Genomic DNA, 24,843 nt, shown 5'->3' on the forward strand with positions numbered 1-24,843 from the left:
TGGCATTTCACAAGCCTCTATTAGTGCACTGATGTCTGAGGATTTGGATTCAATCATTTCCCGTCTGTTCTCGGTACTTTCAATTTTCTTACAGGGAAGAACAGCAGATTGGAGTGAAAAGGAATTTTCATTCAAGTCCCTGCTTCTTCAGTACGATCGGTTGTATAAACTGTATTCATATAGCAATTAAAGTACCAAGAGTGAATTAACAGAAAACACTAACATTCTATTAGTGTGCAGGTTATATCAAATTGCTTCATATTTATATCAAATGTATTTTTCAAAACAGTAGTGTGGGTACTTGAATAAAAAAATGGAGCGGTTTACAGGCAACTTTATCATAGGTGAGTGACTTTTAATTACATTAACTGCACTAATTTTTTCAATAAAGGTGTACTTTTTTGTGATGGGTTAGATGTAAGAGGCCATAATTAATAACGACACTTACTTGTGCCCAGGTCCCTTAACAAAGAAAGAGTAGCTTCGCACATGCTCTTACGTGAGTTAGAGGATTTGGTGTTCCATTCAAGGGTTAACTAAAATGTATAATTAGCAATAGAATAGAGCTTGTGTATGGATTCTGATCTTCAAGTGCTTAGAGAAAACAGTGCACTAAGAATACTTTAATAAGTTGTACATCAAATGCACATGATTAATGAACTACCATTCCCTGTAGAACAGATTATTGAGGAAACAGAAGTGTCCTCTTTACTTGTGCTAGCCACAAGCAGGAGGTCGCTGTCTCTTTAAAGAATTCGACCAAAGGAAGCCTCTACAATGATTAAAGTTATCTTATGAGAGTGGGGGGAGAATTTGTTCCACCACCTGTACTGTCTCTTATTTTATGAATAGTAAGCAATTTTTTCTATACACTTTTACACCAAATAATTTTTCTTGACTTCGTCATACAAAGGGTTGAACATGTTAAACTAAAACGATTTCAGAGCCTCACCATGACATTACAGCCCCTGTCACTAAATCCGGTCATGCATTATCTGACGACTGTTGCGTAGTTTATATTGTAAAAGGTTTTGTCTTAAGGTCATCACGTTCAAATGATACCACTCCTACCTAGGATCTTTTTAAAACTAATCATAAAGAAATATATAGGTTCTGCGCCCGGTGTCTTTGTATGGAATAGCATGAATACCCAATGTAGTTATGACTTTATATTGGCTGTTGTTGGCATGTGGTTTGCTGATTTGTATATTCAAAATAGTTTTAATATGGTGTACTGAACCCCGTAATTACCATCGTCCCACGATAATGGTATTATTTTCACACCTGTGTCTGCGTTTGTGAACAGTATAGGTCGGAAATATTTCACCTGATTTTGATGAAATTTGGTACGAGATTGATTTTGTCCCAAGTACCGATTGATAAACTTTTGGCGTATATAGTTCAAAGGCCAAGAAAAATCAACCATTTCCGGTATAGTGGTAGGAAATACTGATTTTGAAAAAATGGCCAGAACTCGAGAACAAATTGAGATAGAAGGAGAACTTTGACAAATAGACAAACATTTCTGATGGCGAAGAATTATTTAGTGTACATTTTAGTTAGTTAGAACGTCCTGGAGATATGGTTGTACTACATTGCTAGTTTATTTATAATTACTAACAATTGGAAATCGGGTTTGTTCAGTATTTCTACATTTATATCATAAAAATAAAAACAAAATATCTATATCATAAAAGTAAGTCAAAACAAGCAAAATAAGGTTGTATTTTGAAGTGATACATTCTGGCCACGTGCACTACTTTTTCATTGTATAAATTAGATGTCAACAAATATGAAGTAAAGGTAAGGAACTCTCTAGTAACAGAACTCGAGTTTTGTGGTTATTACTTCTTTAGGAGCTACATAAACGACGAAATGAAATGTATTATTGGTTCTGTAATGTTTGATCGATAATTTAATTAGATTAGCGTGTCTTTATTAGAATGTTCATTGGTACATGCGAAGCTCACTATTTCATTGAAATTTACACAATTCACTTTTATGTGGATAAATCATGAATACTGAAAAGCTAACATTTCATGTTATAATAAGAGAAAAATGTATGTGTTAGAATTAGGATAACAACTCTGAATTAGTTATTGAGGATTAAATTACTGGTATTTAATACAGCGCAATTTCCTGCATTGAAAAATTGTAACGACGCTGATAGAGGAAAAAAAGAGTAAAATAATTTTATTTAGAGGAAGCAGAATATTATTTTCAAATTATACGTATCATGTTAAAGAGGAATTGCAAAGATCTTGTACGATCTTAAAATATAATTCTCCACATAATAATTAATATTCATCACTAAGTCTGTAGGTTTGTGTACTAATTTGCAAAAAAAGACCACTTACTTACGACCGGCATTAGTATCGCCGGATCCTGAAGTTTGGCTTTGTTCAGCATAGGTAAAACCTCGTCCAGGATGTCTGTTTTTTCCAGCTTATCTAAGACCTTTTCAATGCAGATTAAAGCGTTGGCCTGCATCTGAATAATAGAACCATTCTATAGACTAGGGACGATGTCCAGTAAAAAAAGAAAAGAAAAATAGCGATATCCCAATGTAAAAATTGAAGTATGAAGAAACTCAGTAAAAACACAGTAAAATAAACTTGGTAAAATCTGATACAAGATTGATTTTACCACAAGTAGTGATTGATTAACATTTTCTGAAAGTAGTTCAAAGGTCAAGGCCACACTGAAGGTTAACCACTTTCGGTTAAAATTGAAGTATAAAAAAAACAACTTATTAAAACACATGAAAATAAACTTTCAGCCAGAGAAAAGAAACAACGGCTCACATAAGTAAGTTAAATATCTCAAGTTATCTATTGCGACTTAAGAAGAATATTGTAGTAATATTAGTATTTTAAATTACTGTTTCTAGGGTATAAAATATAAAATTAAAATTAAATTGCAAAAGCATTCCTTTATAATTTTGAAAAATATTTCGTCAAATCTTCTCATAATAGAAGTGATGTTGTTCATAAATAAAATAATAGGTCTGCCACTTGGGTCATATTGTTAAAATAATAGGTCTGACACTTGGGTCATATTGTTAAAATAATAGGCCTGCCACTTGGATCATATTGCTAAAATAATAGGTCTGCCACTTGGATCATATTGTTAAAATAATAGGTCTGCCACTTGGATCACATTGTTAAAATAATAGGCCTACCACTTGAATCATATTGTTAAAATAATAGGTCTGCCACTTGGATCATATTGTTAAAATAATAGGTCTGCCACTTGGATCATATTGTTAAAATAATAGGTCTGCCTTTTGGATCATATTGTTCTCTTTGGTAAAGGAAATTTCAAGCATCAAAAAAAATCTCGGATCTTATTTATAGTCCTCGACGCAGAAAGGAATACCGAAAGGTTTTTCTTGTCAAACACCCGATAAATAAATTTTTATCACGATTCTGCATAGCATACACAAAAGTAGGCATAAAGAGATGTAGACTGCTGGTAGTCCAGATCCGCGTAGGATTACGTAAAATTATGTTTCAATATTTCTAATAGATATTCTAACAGTGTTCTAATATTTGTGCATCTACATGGCATTTTGGTCCATCGTATAAGGAGTACACTTGAAATGGAGGTGTAAGATAATTATGTACATCAGATATTTAATAATAATCCTTAATTCTAAGAATGAGCCTAAAAGGAAACTTTAATCAGTGCAACCACTTAATTATTATTCTACGTTCGTTTTCCTAAATAAATAATTGCGTAGTTAGACCTTAATGATAACATATATCACTTTGGAAGTATGCCTTTTAGCAGTTAATATCGCAAAACAAGATAACTGGTTGTCAAGTCTAAAACTCCAATTAGAGATAAAGACGAATAATTCTTTCTTCAGTTTAGACATTTATATAAAAATATGGCTGAATACAATACAACTGCATATTTAAAAGTTAATATACATTGAATTGTTCTCCTTTACATGCACAGAAAGCTCTTATCTTTAGCTTTCTGTTTAGTTTGGTTAGATTGTGTGCTACTTTCACTGCAGAGGATGAGAGGATTAGTATAAGTTAGAAAATGGTATATAACCATATGTTGCATGAGAGGATACATATAAGTTAGAAAATGGTGTATAACCATATGTTGCACGAGAGGATACACATAAGTTAGAAAATGGTTTATAACCATACATTCCACGAGAGGATACGTACATATTAGAAAATGGTTTATAAGCATATATTCCACGAGAGGATACGTACATATTAGAAAATGGTTTATAACCATACATTCCACGAGAGGATACGTACATATTAGAAAATGGTGTATACCATATGTTACAAGATAATCTAAAAAGTTCTGAAAGTTTACAGTGCATTATATCCTCCTTTCCTCCTACAGATATAAGTATGTATACAATATCTTGTATATCAGTTTATTGTAGATTTGTATATTTTACTATATTACCCTTTCAGGTTACATATAATTATAGAGGTAGATGTATATAAGTATACTATATTATTTTATCTTCTTAGCTTAATTTACTCATGATTATCCATTTACTTCTACATAGTTAAGTGTTAATATTATTGTCCAACAATAATTACTCTATAATAAATACAATTAGTTTGCACAATTATGCTTTCCTCTAGAAGACCGAGAATCAAATAAACGTCAAACATTTCAATTTAAAATAATTTATACATTTCATGAGCACCATTAAATCAACATAGAAGAATTAAATCAAACTAGAAGAAATACAAACTATTGTCATGATCTATACTCTCTTCCCCATCTATCTTTCTATATATATATAAAGTACAGCATATAATGTATACATATATTATTTAATTAATATTTTTTAAATAATTAGGGTGTATAGAAAATTGCATTTCTTTACGGGTAGGGAATGATAAAACTATTATTAGTATAATACACTGAAATCCATGAAACAATCTTTTTTAACATTCAAGAATTCTCCCTTTCCTATTTCCGTGCTTCATGTTTCGTTTTGTTCACAATCAAAACTACAGATTTAAGGGTTTTATCACAAAAAACAGAAAAAAAACGTATACCATTCTAGTCACTTATGGCTTAATGTTTGTTATTTCATTATTGATTTTGAGAATATATGATTTTAATTCTTATCAGTTAATTCTACTTTGATTAAAAATATCTTGGTTGTTTACAACATAAGTAAAAACAACACAGTATAGAAACCATAGCATGGACTTATCTAACATTTTTCAACTAATATCAATTCATAAAATATAAGGCTTAAGAACTGAGTAAATAACAGCTAAAACAAAGCAAAGACGCTAGGAGTATTCAAAAATACGTATCTATAGAAGGCTAGTATATAAAGAAAGTATATATGATGATAGATAACATTATACCTTTGTTCCACTATGGTTATCAAACACTTGCTTTGCTCTTGGAAGAACCATCTTCCTAACAGCATTTTCTTCTAAATAATCTGCTACCTGGGCTAGTGCATGATGAGCTGCAAGCTAGTAGAATATAACAATGATATTCGTGTTATTGTCCTAACTCTGTTTTTAACAACGTAGAAAGTGGTTCTAAAATCATTCATTCTGTAATGGAGAGTTTTGTAAATCCACAGCCTGTTTAGACTTGTTTTGTTTTTAGCATATATATTTGAAAGACATGAATATACAAGCGTATTAAGATTATTTTCAAGTCATACATACTTGGATCTGAGGTGTAGCTGAGTCAAAGGCAGCGTACATCATCGGCAACACGTCTGCTTTGATATCAGTCTTTGATGTCTTTTTCATGATTGTGTCCAAGTTTTCTAAAAGAGTGACTGTCGCCTAGAACATCGAAACAACAATGATATTTTAAGACAATAATGTAAATGCCATCAAATGAAAAGTTTGTTTCTTCGTCATCATTACTATAGATTTGTCCGACAAGATTCGTCATTACTATAGATTTGTCCGACAAGATTCGTCAAATATTCTGGCTTAAATTAATGTAAAGGAAATCGGAATGTTTGGTCAATTGAGCAAACAGAACCGAAGATATTAGATTATTTTACTTATAAACAAACAGTGCGTCTAAAGGCCACTTCTGTTAAAGGCTAAAATTCATTCTACTTTCATGAAGATGTTAACATCTTTCTATTATAATTAACATTACATCATTATATGGTGTGATTATGTTGAAATCACTAAAATGTACTTTGTCAGTTATCTTTCTTCACCTAAGTATCAAAACTGTTATAAAAACAGTAGGTTTTCATTTAAACGTATTCTGCTTTAATCAATTACCTTTTATTAGTACAGATAATACGATATATGTCTGATAATTCTCATCCCACATCAGATGGCTTTCTATAAATTCATACCTGCACCGACTTAGGCATTCCGAATATACTTCTGAACATGGGGAGAATCAAAGTTTGATATTCATCAGCTGTGCTTTCTTCTATTATAAACAGCAAAGGTTGAAGCGCTGCAGCTAGTACCTCTGGAGACTGAAGCTCAGATTGTAGGGATGGTAAAACATGCTGGTACCAAAGCTTCTGTCGCAAACATGAAAGAAGAGGCAAATAATCAATCTCTAAAATGCAAAATAGACTTTACTGCACTTACAAAATAAACCCTCGTCTTTCAAATTATTTTTTTTATTCGGAAAGCAGTAGAAAAGTAGCTTTAATTCCAAGCATGAATATGGTTATTCATTCAAATAATGCAGCTAATTATGTTAGCAATTTAATGAATGCTTAAATAAATTAGGAGAAACATAAGTTTTTAACTTCTGACTCATGCATACATTGAAATATTATAATGCGAGTCTGAAAAAGACATCTGCCTTTTTAAAATTATCATAATTATTTTCTTTGACTTGACATCAACTTCAGATTCAAAGGCAATTCTGTAGTAATCAATCTATGGTACTGAATAATCTATCATTCTTCCCAATTACATTTTCAGACATTTTATTTATTTGTTGTTAAGCATAAAGATATTTAACGGTTATATGGGCTATTTTCACAGCAGGTATCGAACCCAGATTTCTAGCGTTATAAGCCCTAGAATTACCGCTAAGGCATAATGGGGGCAGATAATTTATATTTAATTATTTTGGCTTTAATCATAAATATGCAATCAGTAAATTTTAAATTTGTGGAATGATAAAACTTTATAACAAAATAAAGTCATCAAGAAGTTTAAAATGTAATTATGAAATTAAACAAATACTTACTTGAATGCTCGAAAAACAATACAACAGTCTGAATTAATAAATCTACATTGAATGTTGATGATATTAAGCACTATCGACCATTGAGCCCAGGATCTATAAAAGTTTCTAAGTTGAAGTAGATTTAACGACTATTGCTTGACTATTATGTATACAGACAAGTATACGAAGACAACATGTGTATTAATTGACAACATCCCAATAAATGAGTTATTCAGACAAATAAATTCAGCAAATACAATTTGCATCAAAAATCTTTTAGTTATATTATTCATACCACTGTGGTTTCATATCAAAGACATAGAGGCAATTACTGAAAACAACTGATGTATTTGACAAAGACCTATATATTGTTTGTTAAACTTATCTACAAAGATTGTCAGGAGTTTATAGGCCAAACAAAACCAAAGAACGTATCTTACCCTCGGGATGTTGGGTAGCACTCCCTTCAAGCTGTGGTAGAAATGGGATTTATGCGTGGAATCCTTCATTTGAATGACATCCAGGTATTGTAGAGCATGGATAGATGGATCATTAAAGTACTTTATCTGAAACAATCAGCAGTTTTTGAATCGAGGTTTAATTTATTATTGAGTTAGTTTATATGATTTATAATATATGTATCAACTAACACGAAATATTGCAAATTAATCTACATTAAGACACTGTTTCTTTAATATGAGGTTTAATAATAATCACGGTTTCCTGAAAAAACATTTTTCTCGAGGGTCGGTGGATTTTACATGAGATTTAAATGTCCTATATAGAGATATTTGACCAAATATATTTTATTTTCATTCTTACTTCGTTACAAGTAAAACAACGTTGTTGTCCCATATTTACATACATTTGAATTGTAATTATGCAAGTAATTCTAATTATACATAAGTTACTTACTGTAACTAAATCTCCCGTTCTGATAATAAGATGTACTCTTCACGACGATCAATTACCATCCCTAATAATCTTATATATAATTTTCGCTTATAGCCTGGAAGCTTTTACTATTATTCGATTTTGCTTAAACTCAAATAAGCCCTTCATTACTGCCAGCAGCTTTATAGTGTTTTGTTTATTAATTCCTTTGTAAAGACAGAAACTCTTTTATAGAACAGACGAAACCTACTACATACGTAACTATGATAAGTGTTTATCTGAGTCGAGCTGATCACAGCTGAACTGGGTATAGGTTTTGTTCTATATTGAGGACTCATTTTATAGTTTCACAACTCCAAAGTAAAGTAAACCTTGTTAAAATATATAGCTATGACGCTATGTCAAAGACTCAGCAGGGTGAATTTGTTCGTTTGTTTTTGAATTTCGCGCAAAGCTACACCAGGGCTATCTGCGCTAGCCGTCCCTAATTTAGCAGTGTAAGACTAGAAGGAAGGCAGCTAGTCATCACCACCCACCGCCAACTCTTGGACTACTCTTTTACCAACGAACAGTGGGATTGACCGTCACATTATAACGTCTCCACGGCTGAAAGGGCGAGCATGTTTGTTGTGACTGGGATTCGAACCCGTGACCCACAGATTGCAAGTCAAGCACCCTAACCACTTGGCCATGCCAGGATGAGAGAAATCTGTATAAGTAAAAACTACAAATGATACTTACTATCTGAAAGAAATCAATGCTAAGTTGATACATATTCCTTGATTTTCCAGTTCTATTTAGTAAAAAGGATATATCTCTATTGTAAATTCTAAATCCCCGATTTGAAAAACATCTAAATGGCCTGAGCGTATATATGATTTGAGTGAGAAAGGGCTGTTACACATCATTCCCAAAATCGATCCAATTTTGGTGGTATCTCAATATCTATAAAACGTCATATAATGTAACAATGTAGTTCTGTTAGATTTTTTTTTACTGCGACTTTATATATGTTGTGCTAGTCACGTATCTTGCTGATTTGTATATTCATTATCGTTTCAATACTAAAGTATTCAATGCTCTATGTTACTATTAACAAAAAATGCTTAGTACTCGTGTTTAAACGAATGTTATTATATTAAAGAACAGATGAAAATATTCCACTGAACATACATAGGAACTATGATTCATAAATTGATTTAAGTTTTTTAATCAAGATTCTTGTTGACAAGGATTAACTCTTTTTAATTTTGTATGATGACGCATAATTATTTGATTTTCTTAATATTGAGGATCGGCTATGTATAATACCTATCAGCATAAAAGTGATGTTAAGAAGAAAAATGTAACTCTCAACTGAAATATTACAATATCAAATGCTACAAACATTTAAGTACCATTGAAAAATTTTGGGCATTTGGTCGTTTTCTTGGGTTAAGATTGAGTAGAATTTGGAGTGGCTCCTGCAAGTGGTGAGGTACTCTGTCCAAAAGTTCGTGCAGATTCTGTTCTAGCTGGAAGAAATGAAAGTTTATAACAACCTTATAACATTTAAAAAATACAAACTTTCCCTCTTTATAAACGTTTTATGTTGTGTTCCTGGGCTACTCTTTAATCGAATTGAAGTTTCAGCTTATTCTTAATCCTACACATGTAAGACAGTCATAAAATATAACAACACGAGAATGAGAATATTGCCTATTAGAAATATTATGCATTTTAGTTTAATGATTAGAAAAGTCAGGACACACACACACACACTCTGTCTAGCATGCACACACTTGTTGCAGATATATATATAAACACAAAGTCCGTAAGGCTTACATTACTTAACCCTCTAAATTGTCCTATAGGATTTTAGGAATTTTTTCCTAATACACATCGTTCTAGAAAATCAGTTGTCTCTTTGAATACTTAGAAGTTTATACCAAATTTTTTAGTTTAAATCAGGTATATCTATCTTATTTCTAGGACAAAATACAGTTCATTATGTAATAGTACTGAAAGCAATAACTTCTCATTTATATAATGTAGAGATTACTAGCAGTCTATCAGATCAACTACAGTATTCCACCTCAGGGAAGCACACGTGTGGTATTTTCACAACTTTCTTTCTGGAATCCAATGGTGTTCTTCAACCCAAAATTGAAAAGAACTGGAGTGGATACATTTTTTTTATATAGACAGACAGTTTTTTACTACAATTTCCCTAATGCTATGGCGTTATTATGATACGATATCTATAGAGATTCTCGCGAGGCCAGTTATGATCAGGAACTGTATGATAGTCGGTCAAGATCGGAGGACAGATTCAAAGCTTTCTTGCAAGGGTAAGATTTCAAATTGTTCGATGTGTTATCGGTACAGGTGATATGGATACGATCATGATGGGATGCCATGGCAGATAAAGCCCACCGTAAAAGAGGATGGAGAATTTCCATTAGTACTGATAAAAATGCCAAACGTCCGAAGAGAAATACTTCTACCTATAAACCGGGTATGTCCATGGAGACGACTAGCCAGACAGTCATGACTAGAGCAATGAAAGTGGTTAACAACGACAACTATATCCGTAAATGTTTTTAAAATTTTTTGCATTGTTTTTAGAGGCTTCGAAACCATCCAATAAGGAAATATATCTAAGTATAGAAATAAAAAGAAAAGAACTCAATAGCAGAAAAACATATTTGTTTTTTTAGAAGTACACTCAAGCTAAAAGAAAAAACACTACTATTTTCTATCAAAATTTAATATTGTAATATAATGTACAACCAATTATTTCGGTTAATCATTTAGACAAACATTTGAAAAATAAACAGCACGTATACTTAATTAAGAACATTTAATCCCATCACTACAGCTATTTGTATTAGTAAATATAACCAATAATATCTTCCCATTTTAAGCCGAAAATAAATATTTTCCCTACAACAATGTTGTAAATCCTTAAAAGGTTTTTTAACTTGGATAACCAAAGTTAAGAATACTTAAAAACGATACATATTACATTCTGTTTTGTGGAGGTTATATACACCTTTTTATTAGGATGCATTTTGAATATAATTATAAGATATCTATAATAATAATCAATATTTATTTTGAACTTTTTATGTATTCATTCAAAAGTAAATATTTTTTGAGTTTCTCTCGTCAAGTATTTCATGGTATTAACATTTGATATCCATTAATAATAAAAAAATGTTTGGTCCTACCAGATCCAGCTGTTTGCTGTAATTACTTGAGCTTAGATTGGCTTCAATGAGTGATCGTCCGTTGTTAAAGATGGCACAGATCAGCAGTCCCAGAGAAAACATATCACTGTAAGGTGAGCAAGTTGACGAGTTCTGAATTTCTGGAGCAGTGAAATCCAAATCTGGTTGCCCCATCTTGGGCAGCTTAGATGTGAACGGCTGACAAGGTACAGCGTTCTATGACAATATACATATATATATATATATATACACTTGTACCGAATTTGACAGCTGAATTAAGTTCTGAAAAAACAAAGAAACATGGATTTGTGTATTCTAAATATAACTAGTAAACGATCTTTATCAAAACCGTTTTCAATCGCATTATCACCTGAAAACTACAACCTGGATGCTGACAACTTTTATCAACTTCTTGATGTAGATATTATAACATTTGAATAACATATTAGTGTATCAAGTCTCCTAATCAAACACAATCATGGGCTTTAATGTTTCTTAAGCATTATTTTGCTACATACAAAATAAACTAACATTATAATTGTTGTACTGATATTCAAATATTTTAAATATATATATATATATATATATTCAAATATATTTTTTACTGCCAGTAAAGTTCAGTGACATACAAAATCCATTCTTCATTGTTAGACTTGGAGTATGGTGAATATACAACTTATCTTGGTTGTAAAGTAAACGTGATGGAGTTAAACAATATGTATTTTCTCGTCGACCATATCTTTTATCGTGAAAACACTTTTTATTGTTATCAATTATTTTACAGAAGTTCTTCTTAAAATCGTCAAAAGTAGGATGCGTATGTATTATGTTTGATAAATCTTGGATAAAGTAATTTTTTTCTAACTTGAAGTATTTTTTATAATTTTCTCAATATATGTGTGTGTGGTTTTACTTACATATATTGATGATAACTTATTAGGTTACGGTGAAATACGGAATTTTTAGCAATAGAGAAGAGGTAATGTGAAGGTCAAAAGATCGAATGTCCAGCACGACAGGGACAGTCAAATTAGTTAGGGATTTCATGCGCGTGATATGTTTTGAAGGGTTGTTAAATGAAGAAATTTTCTATGATCATATTATCTCGAATTACTTAGGGGCATGTCTCTTATACTTAATTTATAATGATTTATTCTATTTAATTAATAACATGCTAGAACAAGTATTTACCACAGATATTACTACTTTGGGTTGTAGGTCATTATTTTATAAATTAAGATATTTGTAGTTTTTGAAATAGTATATTAGCGTATCTAATTCTTGAAGTTTTGTTAATAAATGTTTCAGTATTTGTGGTACTTGTTAAGTCTGTGATATTAATGATATATGCTTAATACGTATTGGGCTATGATGAAACATGAGTTTTGTATAAGGAAATCACAGTACACTAGTTTCTAACTGACGATTCATATATAGTCGATAATCTTTATAAAGTGTAAGCTACCACAACATTGTTTAAAAGTCTCAATATCTATGTGAGGAAAATACTAGGTTTTGTAATGTTAAATAGTTGAGAAACTAGTTTTTCTGAGCCTATAAACTGAAATCTCACATGTTTCATCTGTGTTGAACGTACAGTGTGAACGAATAATACTGCTGGTGTCACAAAGTAATTATGTTTGAGTATAATGCATATGTTTGAATAATTTATTCGTTTATTAATATAGTGACATGACTTTAATATGTCTCGTGATAAATTCAATATTTGTTTTCACATATTATCATAGAAATGATCTACAGTATTTACATGAAAATATAAATTCTAACTAAAATGAAAAAAAAATAGTAATATGGATATAATGTACAAAATTTCCATGAAAGCTAATTCGAACGAGATTATCCAGCATTTTATAAACTAAGATGTTTTAGTTTTCATAAGTAGTATATTAGTCTTTCTAATACTTGAAGTTTTGTTAATAAATGTTTCAGTATATGTAATACTTGCAAAGTCTGTGATTTTACATTGTTGTTGTAAAGTATATTCTGTAATGATAAATAGTAAATTTGTTTGATTTATAAAATAAATTCATGTGTTTTTTCTTGTAGACCATAACTTTTATTGTGAGAAATAGTAGAACTAAAATAACTTGTTAAAACGTTTGGTATTGCTAAGAAGAACTATTAACATTATAATTTTCAACTGTTTTTAACAACATTTATTTATTTATTACTGAACTTTTTGTTCATTTGTAAAAAAAATGTATTTGATGTTTTCGTGAGCTAATGTGTTTAAATGTTTAGTGCAGATAAAGAGAAGTTTTGAAAGATACGGAAATAGAACATCTGGTTTGCCAACAGTCTTTAGTTTGTCAGTTTTACAGAAACTAAAGAATTAGATAGAGTGAAGTTTGAAAGATACTGAAATAGAACATCTGGTTTGCCAACAGTCTTTAGTTTGTCAGTTTTACAGAAACTAAAGAATTAGATAGAGTGAAGTTTTGAAAGATACTGAAATAGAACATCTGGTTTGCCAACAGTCTTTAGTTTGTCAGTTTTACAGAAACTAAAGAATTAGATAGAGTGAAGTTTTGAAAGATACTGAAATAGAACATCTGGTTTATCAACAGTCTTTAGTTTGTCAGGTTTACAATAACTAAAGAATTAGATAGAGTGAAGTTTGAAAGATACTGAAATAGAACATCTGGTTTGTCAACAGTCTTTAGTTTGTCAGGTTTACAGAAACTAAAGAATTAGATAGAGTGAAGTTTGAAAGATACTGAAATAGAACATCTGGTTTGTCAACAGTCTTTAGTTTGTCAGTTTTACAGAAACTAAAGAATCAGATAGAGTGAAGTTTTGAAAGATACTGAAATAGAACATCTGGTTTGTCTACAGTCTTTAGTTTGTCAGTTTTATAGAAACGGAAGAATTACTTGTTTTAGCCTTAGGTAAATACGTCACTTGGCTTTAAATATGGGTCAAAATTGGTTAATTTGCCTCTTGGGTGTGATGAGTCAGAGTAAAATAACCAATAGAGTTTAAAAAATTCACTTCGTTTCTATATGTGTTAATGACACTGGTCATTAAGTATGTAACAATAATTTGATGGCAAATGCATGACAAAGATTTTCAAAATATCTTAGATTTGATAGAAAATGATCTATTACATAAAACAGTAAATGTTTTATACATTGTTTATTATGATTAATTTGTTATAATTGTTTAAAGATTTCAAGTGAAAACTTTAAATAAAATCGCAAAAACAATGTATGTAATGTAAATTAAGTATATAAATGCAAAAACTATAATCAGTACATTAAATGTACAATGCCTTGCAAACGTCTTCACCTCCCGGTGTTGGTAATAAATTTTAGGTATTTTTTGTGAAAGACACAACTCAAATGACCAAAATATTTATTATATTAATCTCAGACCAGTTTCTAAAAATTACAAAGAATTAAAGGTGCATTATTACTCACTTTAGTAATATAACACAAAAAAATTTTGAAAACACATGTTACAAAAATCTTCACCCCTAACATGATAATGCAGTTAATATTTGGTTGAAGCTTCTTTGGCAGCAATGCCAGCTGAACGTCGTTTTGGATAACCCTCCACAAGTTTTGCACAGTATGCTGAGAATATTTTTGCCCACTCCTTCTTGCAGATATCCTCCGGTTCTTGTAAGTTAGAAAGATGTCTTCGATGCACAGAAATTTTCAATTCTCTTACAGATTTTCGAGTGGATTTAGGTATGGTCTTTGGCTTGGCTAGTGAAGGACTTTAGTGTTGTTTCTCCGAAACCACTCTTGGGTTGCCTTTGATCTGTGTTTAGGATAATTGTCCTGTTGAACTGTAAACCTTCGACCGAGTTTTAATTTTTCTTTATATTAATGTATATTTTGCACTGTCCATGATCCCTTGAATACGTAAAAGTTCTCCAGTGTCAGCTACAGAAAAACATCCTCACAGCATTATGGACCATCACCATGCTTGACAGTTGGGACTGTATTTGCTGGGTCATGAGCGGTGTTGGGTTTCCGCCATACATACCGTTTATCATTTAACCTAAAAAGTTATATTTTAGTCTCATCTGACCATAGAACTTTCTGCCACATTGTTCTAGGGTTATTGAAATGTTTACTGGCATAGTCCATTCGCGATCTAAGATGCATATTCGTCAATAGTGGTTTCTTTCTAGCCACCCTACCATACAAGCCTTTTTGTGTATGGTACATGATCTTTTCCAGGTGAGTACAGTAACTCAAGTAGCTGCTATTGAAGTCTGAAGCTACTTAAATGTTCATTGTCAGCTTAACAGTCGTTTCTTTGACGATTTTTCTGCTTGTTTGAGCGCACACGTTCTTATGGCGACCTAATCTTGGCAAGGTTGAAGCAGTGTGATACACTTTTTATTTTTTCACAACCGATTTTACAGTACTTAATAGCAAAGTGAGAACCTTTGAAATTGATTTATAGCCTTCTCCGGAATTGTGTTTTTGAGCAATCTTCTCCATTAGGTCTGTAGAGAGTTATTTTCTCACTCTCAATATGTAACAGTAAACCAAATATTAACTTTCAAAATACTCTGCTTAAATCAATACAAATGGCTCTGTAATATACTTTCATATCTGATAAAGTTGTACAGAGCCACTTGTATTTACTTTAGCAGGGTAGTGAGTAAAAGTAAATTAACGATGGTAAAACCTAAGGGGGTGTGAAGACTTTTGCAACATGTGTTTTAAAAATTTTGTGTTATATCACTAAAGTGGGTAACATTGCACCTTTTGTTGTTTGTAATCTTTGGAAACTGGTCTGATATTAATATAATAAATATTTTTGTCCATTTGAGTTATATCTTTCACAAGAAAATAACTAAACTTTATTACTAGTACGGGGAGGGGTGTGAAGACTTCAGCATGGCATTCTATACTAAATTGATATTCAGGGCGGTCTAGTTTCGATAGCTGTGGTGTGCAGAGCACAGATAGTCCGTTATGTAGTTTTGTGCTTAGCTATAAACAAACAAATCGATGCAATTACTGTTGTTGATTTGTAATTAAGCACAAAGCTACACAATGGGCTATCTGTGCTCTGCTCACCACGGGTATTGAAACCCGGATTCTAGCGTTGTAAGTCCGCAGACATACCGCTGTGCCATTGGGGGGCCGATGCAATTAAAGAAACTATTTTGAGTAAAGTCCTCAACCATGACTGTAGAGCATGGAAATTATTATTAGAAATTCACGATCTAATCTTAAGTAGAAAAAACTTAGACCTGACTTCATTCGTACTCGCGACCCATCAATTAAGCCAATAATTAATAACAAAAATTACCTAATTAAGACACTTATCTGACAACAAGAATAAGAAAGCTGGAAGAGTTTCTGTAAATCATCAGATAACTCTAACCCGACCCATCAGCATTTTACAGAAAACAATAAATCAGCTAACAGTATAACTAAGATCCAGTACAATAACATAACTGCTACCATAACCCGACCCCTCGCCATTTTACAGAAAGCAATAAATCAGCTAACAGTATAACTAAGATCCAGTACAATAACATAACTGCTACCACCGATGACGAACAAATCGAATTATTTGCCCAATACTTTAAGAATACACTAGTGACTCCCCCCCCCCAATTTCGCCTCATTCGATCCTCAATATTTCGATAACATAATTACTTAAATTGCCAATAATCAACCCTTATTCACTCCAATCTTTCCAGTTAGAATCTCACACGATTTTGACCTTAATAACTTATACATACGCCCCATATCCATGACTGAAATAGAATTAAACTCGGAAAAAGTAAAATGCAAAGCCGCCGGCGAGGATGGAATTAATAACTTAATCTTGAAAAACCTTTTCGACCCGATTTTAATTCATTTAACAGCGATATGTTATCTCTCTCTACAATTTGGATACTTCCTATCAACATGGAAATCGGCAACCATCAAAGAAGTACCAAATAAAAATAACGACTTAAGTAATCCTGGTAGTTACAGATTAATCAGTTTACTTAATGCCTTAGGTAAGTTAATGGAGAAGCCCATTACTAATTGATTAAATTCATAACATCAGAACCATGGCAGGAAACACAGACAAATTACAAATCACCTCATTAGGATTACCAAATCAACCCATCAAGGGTTTAATAAAAACACATAACCATAGGCACATTTCTAGATGTCCAGAAAGCCTGTGACTCTGTTTGGCATAATGGACTATGATACAAATTACACAACAATCACATTTCCATCCAATTCATGAGGTGGGTGTCAAGCTTTCTCACCAACCGCACAGCTAAAATTAAAATTAACAACGAGTTATCTCATCCTTTCAATTTAAAGGCCTGAGTTCAAAAGGGTATTTTTACTAAGCCCGACACTGCACAATCTGTTTGTTAATGACATCCCATTCCCCGCCTTAACGTAGGCCCTACACACTAGCATCCCACTAACCCGATGATATTGCTGGAGCTTAAGCATCACTTGATACAATATCCTGCTGGTACAACAAGTGGCGAGTAGCCCTCAACCCCTTCAAAACCCAAGCTATTGTTTTCGGCCGAAAAATCAATAAAAGCAGAAAAAATTACATAATATCCAACTTAAATTGTACAATACTGCAACCATCTTCTCTAGCTCAGTAAAATTTCTTGGACTTCCCAATTATACTCCACCTGAGTACTTCAGTACATTTAAAGACACGCCACCTATTAAAGAACACTTATTTAAACTAGCTTCACGCTATAAACGAGCACCTGGCAGCAACCTCCAAACCCCTAGTACATTATAATACCCGCTCATAGGAAACATACACCATACACATAATGTCTTATCCTTTACAGCCAGGCAGCTCGGGTCTGATCAGTGAAAGTGGGTTTTCCGAGAACTCCCCCTCCACATACAACATTGCAACCTAAAAATGACCGTTCATCAAGGTTGGTTCTAATTTATTTATTTAATTTAGTTATTGAATAACTTATTAATTAAATAATATATTCAACGGTTAGTCATCATTCCAATTAAAATGATGCTCGATATAAAAACTACATGTAATCAGTATCATTTAAGCTGCCGTAAATATTTTAACCTCAATTTTTCATAGAAACTTTTCCTTGTTACAATTTAAATTACGTGTTGACTTGGAACTAGTTATTGGTTTCTCTCAAGCAAGTAATCTTTCTTTCAAGACCAAGACTAGAGTGTAAACATGAAACAAACAACATTCAACCTCTCCTTTCCCTGCAAACTTCCAGTTTCCTGTTTCAGGCTCTACACATACATGGTTTTCCTCACACCTTGAGTCACCTTTATACTCGCCCTTACACAATTAACAAATTTGAATGTTACCCTTCAAGTTAAATAACTTAAAATCATCTCAACCTTTAGGCTATGGCAGGACTTCGATCGTCATCATATTTTGTTTATAAACTTAACTATTTCTATATGTATTCATTTCATAAACTAAATAATGTTTTATTATGTATTAAAATATATAAATTTTAGAATGTTAAAGACTAAGTAAATAATAATGTATTAGTCTTAACTATGTAAAGCGGTAATCTTTTAATAATTTTCTCAAGTACTTCATATTTTCGCACTTTTTTAAAAGGTATACATAGAAAAATAACATGATAAAAACAACACACGATGTGTTCTATGGAACACGTCTGGCGTTTGAATTTTTACAATACTAGTTCAAGCTAAAACAACATAATTATTGTGAGCTAACAAAACAAAATGTGATTGCTGAGGCCAAAATCTTGTTGAGTTTGACAACATAACAATGTATTTGAATAAAGACATTTGTGTTTGTATCGCTAAAAAACCGTGTTAGAGTTGACACACGTCTGTGTATAGGGAACACAGTTTGTGTTAATTTAGAGCATAACATTTTTAGGGTAAAATACACTCCTTACCGGGCAAAGCATTTTTATTCAGAGTATATGATTATATGTTTACTTGTTTATTGCATTTCGCGCAAGACTGCTGAAGGATTATCTATACTAGCTATCCCTAATTTTGATGTTATAGACTATAGGGAAAGCAGCTAGCAACACCATCCACGGCCAACTCTTGGACTACTCTTTATCAACAAGTAATGGGATTGACCATCACATTATGACAACCTCACAACTGAAAGAGCGAGCATCTGATGACGAGTTTCGATCCTGTGAACCGAATATTGCGAACCGAGCGTCGTAACCGCAGGCCATACCAGGCCTCATTTCTGCGAAACGTTATTGTAGTTTAAAGAGTCAATGATGACAGTACACATTTATGTGTTAAAGAATATTGGTTATGCTTACGTCATATCCGATCGATCGTAAATGATTTTAACAGTTCATGTGACAGTCGATTATCGAGTATGACACAAACAAAATAATTATTTCAGATTCAAGACAGCCACCAGACAACTGATAAACTCGGGTGTTAGAATCTGTGCACTTAATAGAGTGAAGGCGCTTATCATTAGATTTGTTATTCACATATACATACTCACCGTGGTACCAGTTTCGTCACACTTCTCGGTGAACTCTAATCCTGCAAGTTTCCATGTTCCTCTTTTATTAATGATTATTGACTGAGGGCAGACATTTCGGTGAATCAGTTTACAGGAGTAATGAAGAAAAGACAGGCCTTCGGTTAGCTACAGTTCGTAAGAAATTCATTTCATCAAGTTCAAAATAATATTTATAGTCACATCTATCTCACCCTATTTTTTCATACAATTATTGCTCGACACACAACAAAGTGATGTCACACACTATTTTAAGGAGAACACTTTTAATAGGACAGTATATGAGAAACGTGATGAAGAGAGCAGAGGAACAATATATATCTACGAAACTAAGAGTTTACGATGACAAAGAGCGTATCATCAATTTTATTTTTTATGAAACGTGGCATGGTTTCTTTATAATACTTGCGTATCCATACCCTTCTGCGTAACAAGTAAATAAAATTCAAAATAATTCTTCAATTACTATTCCTTGTTGCCATCCTTTAGTCATAATGCATAATGTCAGTGGGTGTGGATACAATGACCACAGACATTATCCATTATGACTTAAGAATGACAACAGCGAATGGTAATGGCATTTTAAATTTTAGTCTCATAATAATGTTGTTTTTGTTTTGCATTAAGTTCATTATTGTGCTGATTTCAATCGCCTGTTGACAACTAATGTATTTTATAATATCAGATATATTTATTTATATGTGTAGAAGGAAATGAATAAACTTCACTCAAGTCTTTTCTCAAAACATGTTAATATTTGTTAGAAGAAATTCAATACGCCTAGTCTACTTACATCACTATTGAGAATATTGTTATATTTGTAACTGTTACAAAACTATAGTTAAAGTTAATATCATAAAGAACTATTTGCTGTATATTAACTTGTATTTTATTTCTTGTTATTCATATGACTTTATTTAAAACGTTAGATTTTCATCACAACTTATGATAAAGATATTTTCCAATCGCATTATATAATTTTACCAAAAGTACTAGAACAAACTGGTTATATTATATAGATTCTTCTGGAAACGTTTACAGTTCAATCTAATTTAATTTTAATTGGCGCAACACTTCATTTCTGTTGACTTGAAGGTTTATTAGGAATTAAACAGTTTAAAACAGATAAAAACATTAACCTTAGATATAGCCTGTTGGAATGTAATGTGAAGAAAATAAAAAAGCTCGAAAAGGAAACTGTTTTAATTAGATTGTCTAACAATTCAGGAACAATTTCAAACTTGCAGGCGGAAATTATAGGTAAAGCGGTTCTATATTCAGATGAGCTGAATATAAGTTTGAATGTCATCGGATAGGTCCGCTAAACAAGTGATTTGATCAGGATATGAGCTTACGGAGCAATACTAAAAACGTTCATTAACTGAGGCTATGTTAAATGAAATAAAGAGAGACTGGACGAAAAGTGATAAACAAAATAAATAGTCTTTAATAAAATACTCAACATGAAAACAGTGTGTGTACCTGATTAGACTTGGAATCAGATTTACTCTACGAGTAGTTTCTATCTAAAACGTAACCTAGCGTTTAGCAATGGAACTACGCTACCACGAGACTGGTCATTCTCATTCCATATTGGTGGGGCCATGATCTCTAGATATTACTTGTACAATTAGGGAAGGACATTGCCCTAACCTCAAGAAAGATTGCATGTAGCAATGTTCTTTTCGGGCGGTAACACGCATCATTAAACTTTAAGAACGACAAAGAATACTCTTGAAAGAAGAATATCTCAAGAGTATTCATAACCACTTCTTATGTGAAAGATCTGCGCATATTCAGAACACAAATAAATTCAAAATATTAATGCTACAGACAGGATAAATCCATGCTATAAAGCTACAGAAGATTACATTTGTTTTTCTTCAATAAAGTTTCTAAAAAGCGTGGGATAGTAAAATCTGGACTGCCATTGTTTAATTAATAAACAAATCAACTCACAATGGGCCCTTTGAAAATTGAAAATAAGAAATTCCAGGCGGCTATTCCTTAAATGAAGTTTAGGTGGAGGTTCATGTTTCATCTTGAGAATGAATTAGATTAACTAAATTGGACTAAAGCTGGTTCCTAATGGTACGTTATTATCAGCTGTCTGACTAATGTCGTTCAACTTTAACATCGCATATATGACACCCAAAAATATTTGCTGAAAATATCAAATTGCTATTTCTGGAACGTGCTTTTGGTGTATCTGAGTTATAACTTTATAATCTAAGTACTTTATATGTTGAATCATTAAGTATTAATTTTTCATCTATTTTTTAAATTGTTTATATCTATTATTAAAAAATTATTAAAAATCACAAAATGATACAACATATGTTTTCTAGTATAACTTATTCAATAATGATATTCTCAAACCACTCTTCCCTCTTTACCTGTTTCGTTTCATAGTTTTCGTTCCTTTCTATGCTAGTGTACAATATGCTATGGAGATTAATTCCCTTGGCTCCATGAAGCTGTGAGGAATCCTAAACCGATATTTTCTTTGTGAGTTTCATTTGTAGATAATCTTAAACTTTTACTTTCCCTTCGCTTACCCTGTAGATAAAACCTTAAACTTACTATCCCCAGTATTTAATAGCAGCGTATTTTTGCGACTAGCTGTATAAATTCAATGAATTTTTGGAGTTGTATGAGAAGTAATGCTTAACTTACTTACACGTAATTTTACCACACTAAATGTAACCACGTAATTATTTTTCGGTATCAAATAAGCAACAAGTTTTTAATTAATTATTATAAAATGATAAAAATAACATGTTATGATGAACAAACAAGGTGCATCTCTTTTAACAACTCAGAGTAGTGTTTTTGGACACCCATTTAACCACTAGGAGTGAGAAGGTGTAACTCATTTCTACTTGTTTCATGTTAATTATCCGTTCTGGAGTTTACCTGCACGTTTCTAAGAATGCTTGATAACATCCTTATTTTATTATACTCTCTTTTTTTATAACAGCAAAAACAAAATTTGGATTGTTGGATTTAATAGTTTTGTTTACTTTCATTTTTCTATCTCAGAAGTTATTCTCATAAAACAATATCTCAGATGATTAAAATAAAAATAATATAGCTTAAAGAACTGAGAGTTTAATATAATTCCATAAAAGACTGAATTACTTTTGTTTTGAATATCTCTCCTTTAGCCATTAGTATACCCATGTTGATAATTTTGTAAGTAGCTTCTATCAAACGTGTGCATTGATAACGCTACTGAAAATCAAACCACAGATTTTTTATTGATTCATATCTTGTTGCATTGCCTTTAACGAGTGTAGGGAAATATATAGGCATTAAGTAACTAAGAAAGAAACTTGATTAAAAACAAAGTTTAATTATTGAAGAAAATGCAATTTGAATATTCCTAACGTTTAATCTCAATCACATGTACCGAGTACGAACAGTTGACTTGTTCTCACGAAAAAACCTATCATTTCAACAAGAATTAAATTATACATCTGTTTTGTTTAATAAACACACACATATGTCTATATTAGTCTAGGATTTAGTTGATATACTTAAGTGTATACTAGCAATGCCTCTGGAAATTTGCTAATCGCTAAATGCAGTCATGAATTTAACAAAGTGTCCTACAAATTCGATACTAATATCAATGTTAATTTGCATAACATTATCACCTCTAAATAACTATAGCTAAACATTTTTATTAAATTTCCTCAAAATAAAATTGTCACTTATTCGCTAGCTTTTATCAGGCTTAGCGGTAAGACGGAGGACTTATCAAGCTCAAAATCTGGTTTCGATACCTGTGGTGGGCAGAGCACAGATAACCCATTGTGTAACTTTGTGCTTAACAAAAACCAAAATTTTTATTTTTTTCAGAAAAATAACGAAGACTTCAGAGAAGCAGTCGTGAAAATTGGTCAATTAAGTTGAACTAAACTAGAAATCGTATCGTTCTTATCTATATATTTACGCTTTGCTGGTTTTACCATATTAACGATTAAATTTACTATTAATTACAATGAAGGTTTGCATATTTTCCTATTAGTCATTCAGAAATAGATTTTTCTGAAACTTAATTAAAAGTATAATTAACAAGTAGTTATCAATTTCAATGAATCTTGTCTAATGAAATATCAGAAACTTTATTAGTCTTCTTATTCTACCGTTCGTAGTATTTTAGAGCGAATAGAATACATTGAGATATGAAACAAATTAGTTTTAATGGTTTCAGTTTATATTCGATGAAAATGGGCTCGTGGAATCGCCATTAATGCTTCAAAATGATAAAACTTAGATTAATATTTATTTCGAGGTTTTTTGATCCATCGATTTCAAGGTAAGAATTCTTTTCTGTTTCGATCTCAACGTATCAAACTCGGCCAACACGCGGAAGATGGACGAGATTAGGTTTACAACTCCCCAGAGAAGTGTGTAATGGCTTCTCTGCTTAAAATCTAACAACTCAGCTGTAAAAAAGAAAGTAATCCGAATGTATCTTGGAAGAAAAGGACTCGTCATTTGAACATTTATCGTTTCCATACATAAAACACCCTTTACCGTCCCATCCTCTACTGTGTAACACTTCTTATTTAAAAGGAACTAAAGCATTACATGAGATGTACTGAGTGATAAAAGAGCTCTGGAAAAATGCATTTTATTAACGCAAGTACTGACTTCTATTATTCTTATCACTTACATGTTAACGCAAGTACTGACTTCTAATATTCCTATATCTTCCATATTAGGTCGTCAAGAAATTAATGTCACATTTTTATAGATGAAAAACCCGAACAACTTATATATCAAAACAAAACATTTATTAAATGAAATAGTCTCCATTCTTATCGATGATGCTTTTCCATCTTACAATCAGGTTGTTGAAGCCATGATTAAAGAAATCACTTGGCTTTGAAGCAAAAAAACATGTCGATGTCCTCTTTAACACCTTCCACATTTGCATATGTTTCCCATTAAGATGGTGTTGCAGCGGACGAAAAAAGATGGTAATCTTATGATGTTATACCTGGAGAACATAGTGGGTGAGGGAAAACGTCCCAACTCAACTAAAAAA

The 24,843-nt window shown here is 31.9% G+C and overlaps 1 protein-coding gene across 1 annotated transcript in view; it reads right to left on the reverse strand.

The window, feature by feature from the left end:
* Positions 1-24,843, reverse strand: part of LOC106464580 (SCY1-like protein 2) — a 158,537-nt gene that overhangs the window by 22,107 nt on the left and 111,587 nt on the right. The window contains exons 5-12 of the mRNA XM_022392765.1: positions 19,767-19,913; positions 11,289-11,504; positions 9,474-9,590; positions 7,623-7,748; positions 6,344-6,520; positions 5,685-5,807; positions 5,370-5,483; positions 2,358-2,490 (exon numbers count right to left, since the gene is read on the reverse strand). Coding sequence (XP_022248473.1) covers positions 2,358-2,490; positions 5,370-5,483; positions 5,685-5,807; positions 6,344-6,520; positions 7,623-7,748; positions 9,474-9,590; positions 11,289-11,504; positions 19,767-19,913 — 1,153 coding nt within the window. The remainder of the gene's footprint in view (positions 1-2,357; positions 2,491-5,369; positions 5,484-5,684; positions 5,808-6,343; positions 6,521-7,622; positions 7,749-9,473; positions 9,591-11,288; positions 11,505-19,766; positions 19,914-24,843) is intronic.

This window comes from Limulus polyphemus, unplaced genomic scaffold (genome assembly GCF_000517525.1).
Source record: "Limulus polyphemus unplaced genomic scaffold, Limulus_polyphemus-2.1.2 Scaffold61, whole genome shotgun sequence".
NCBI classification, from domain to species: domain Eukaryota; kingdom Metazoa; phylum Arthropoda; class Merostomata; order Xiphosura; family Limulidae; genus Limulus; species Limulus polyphemus.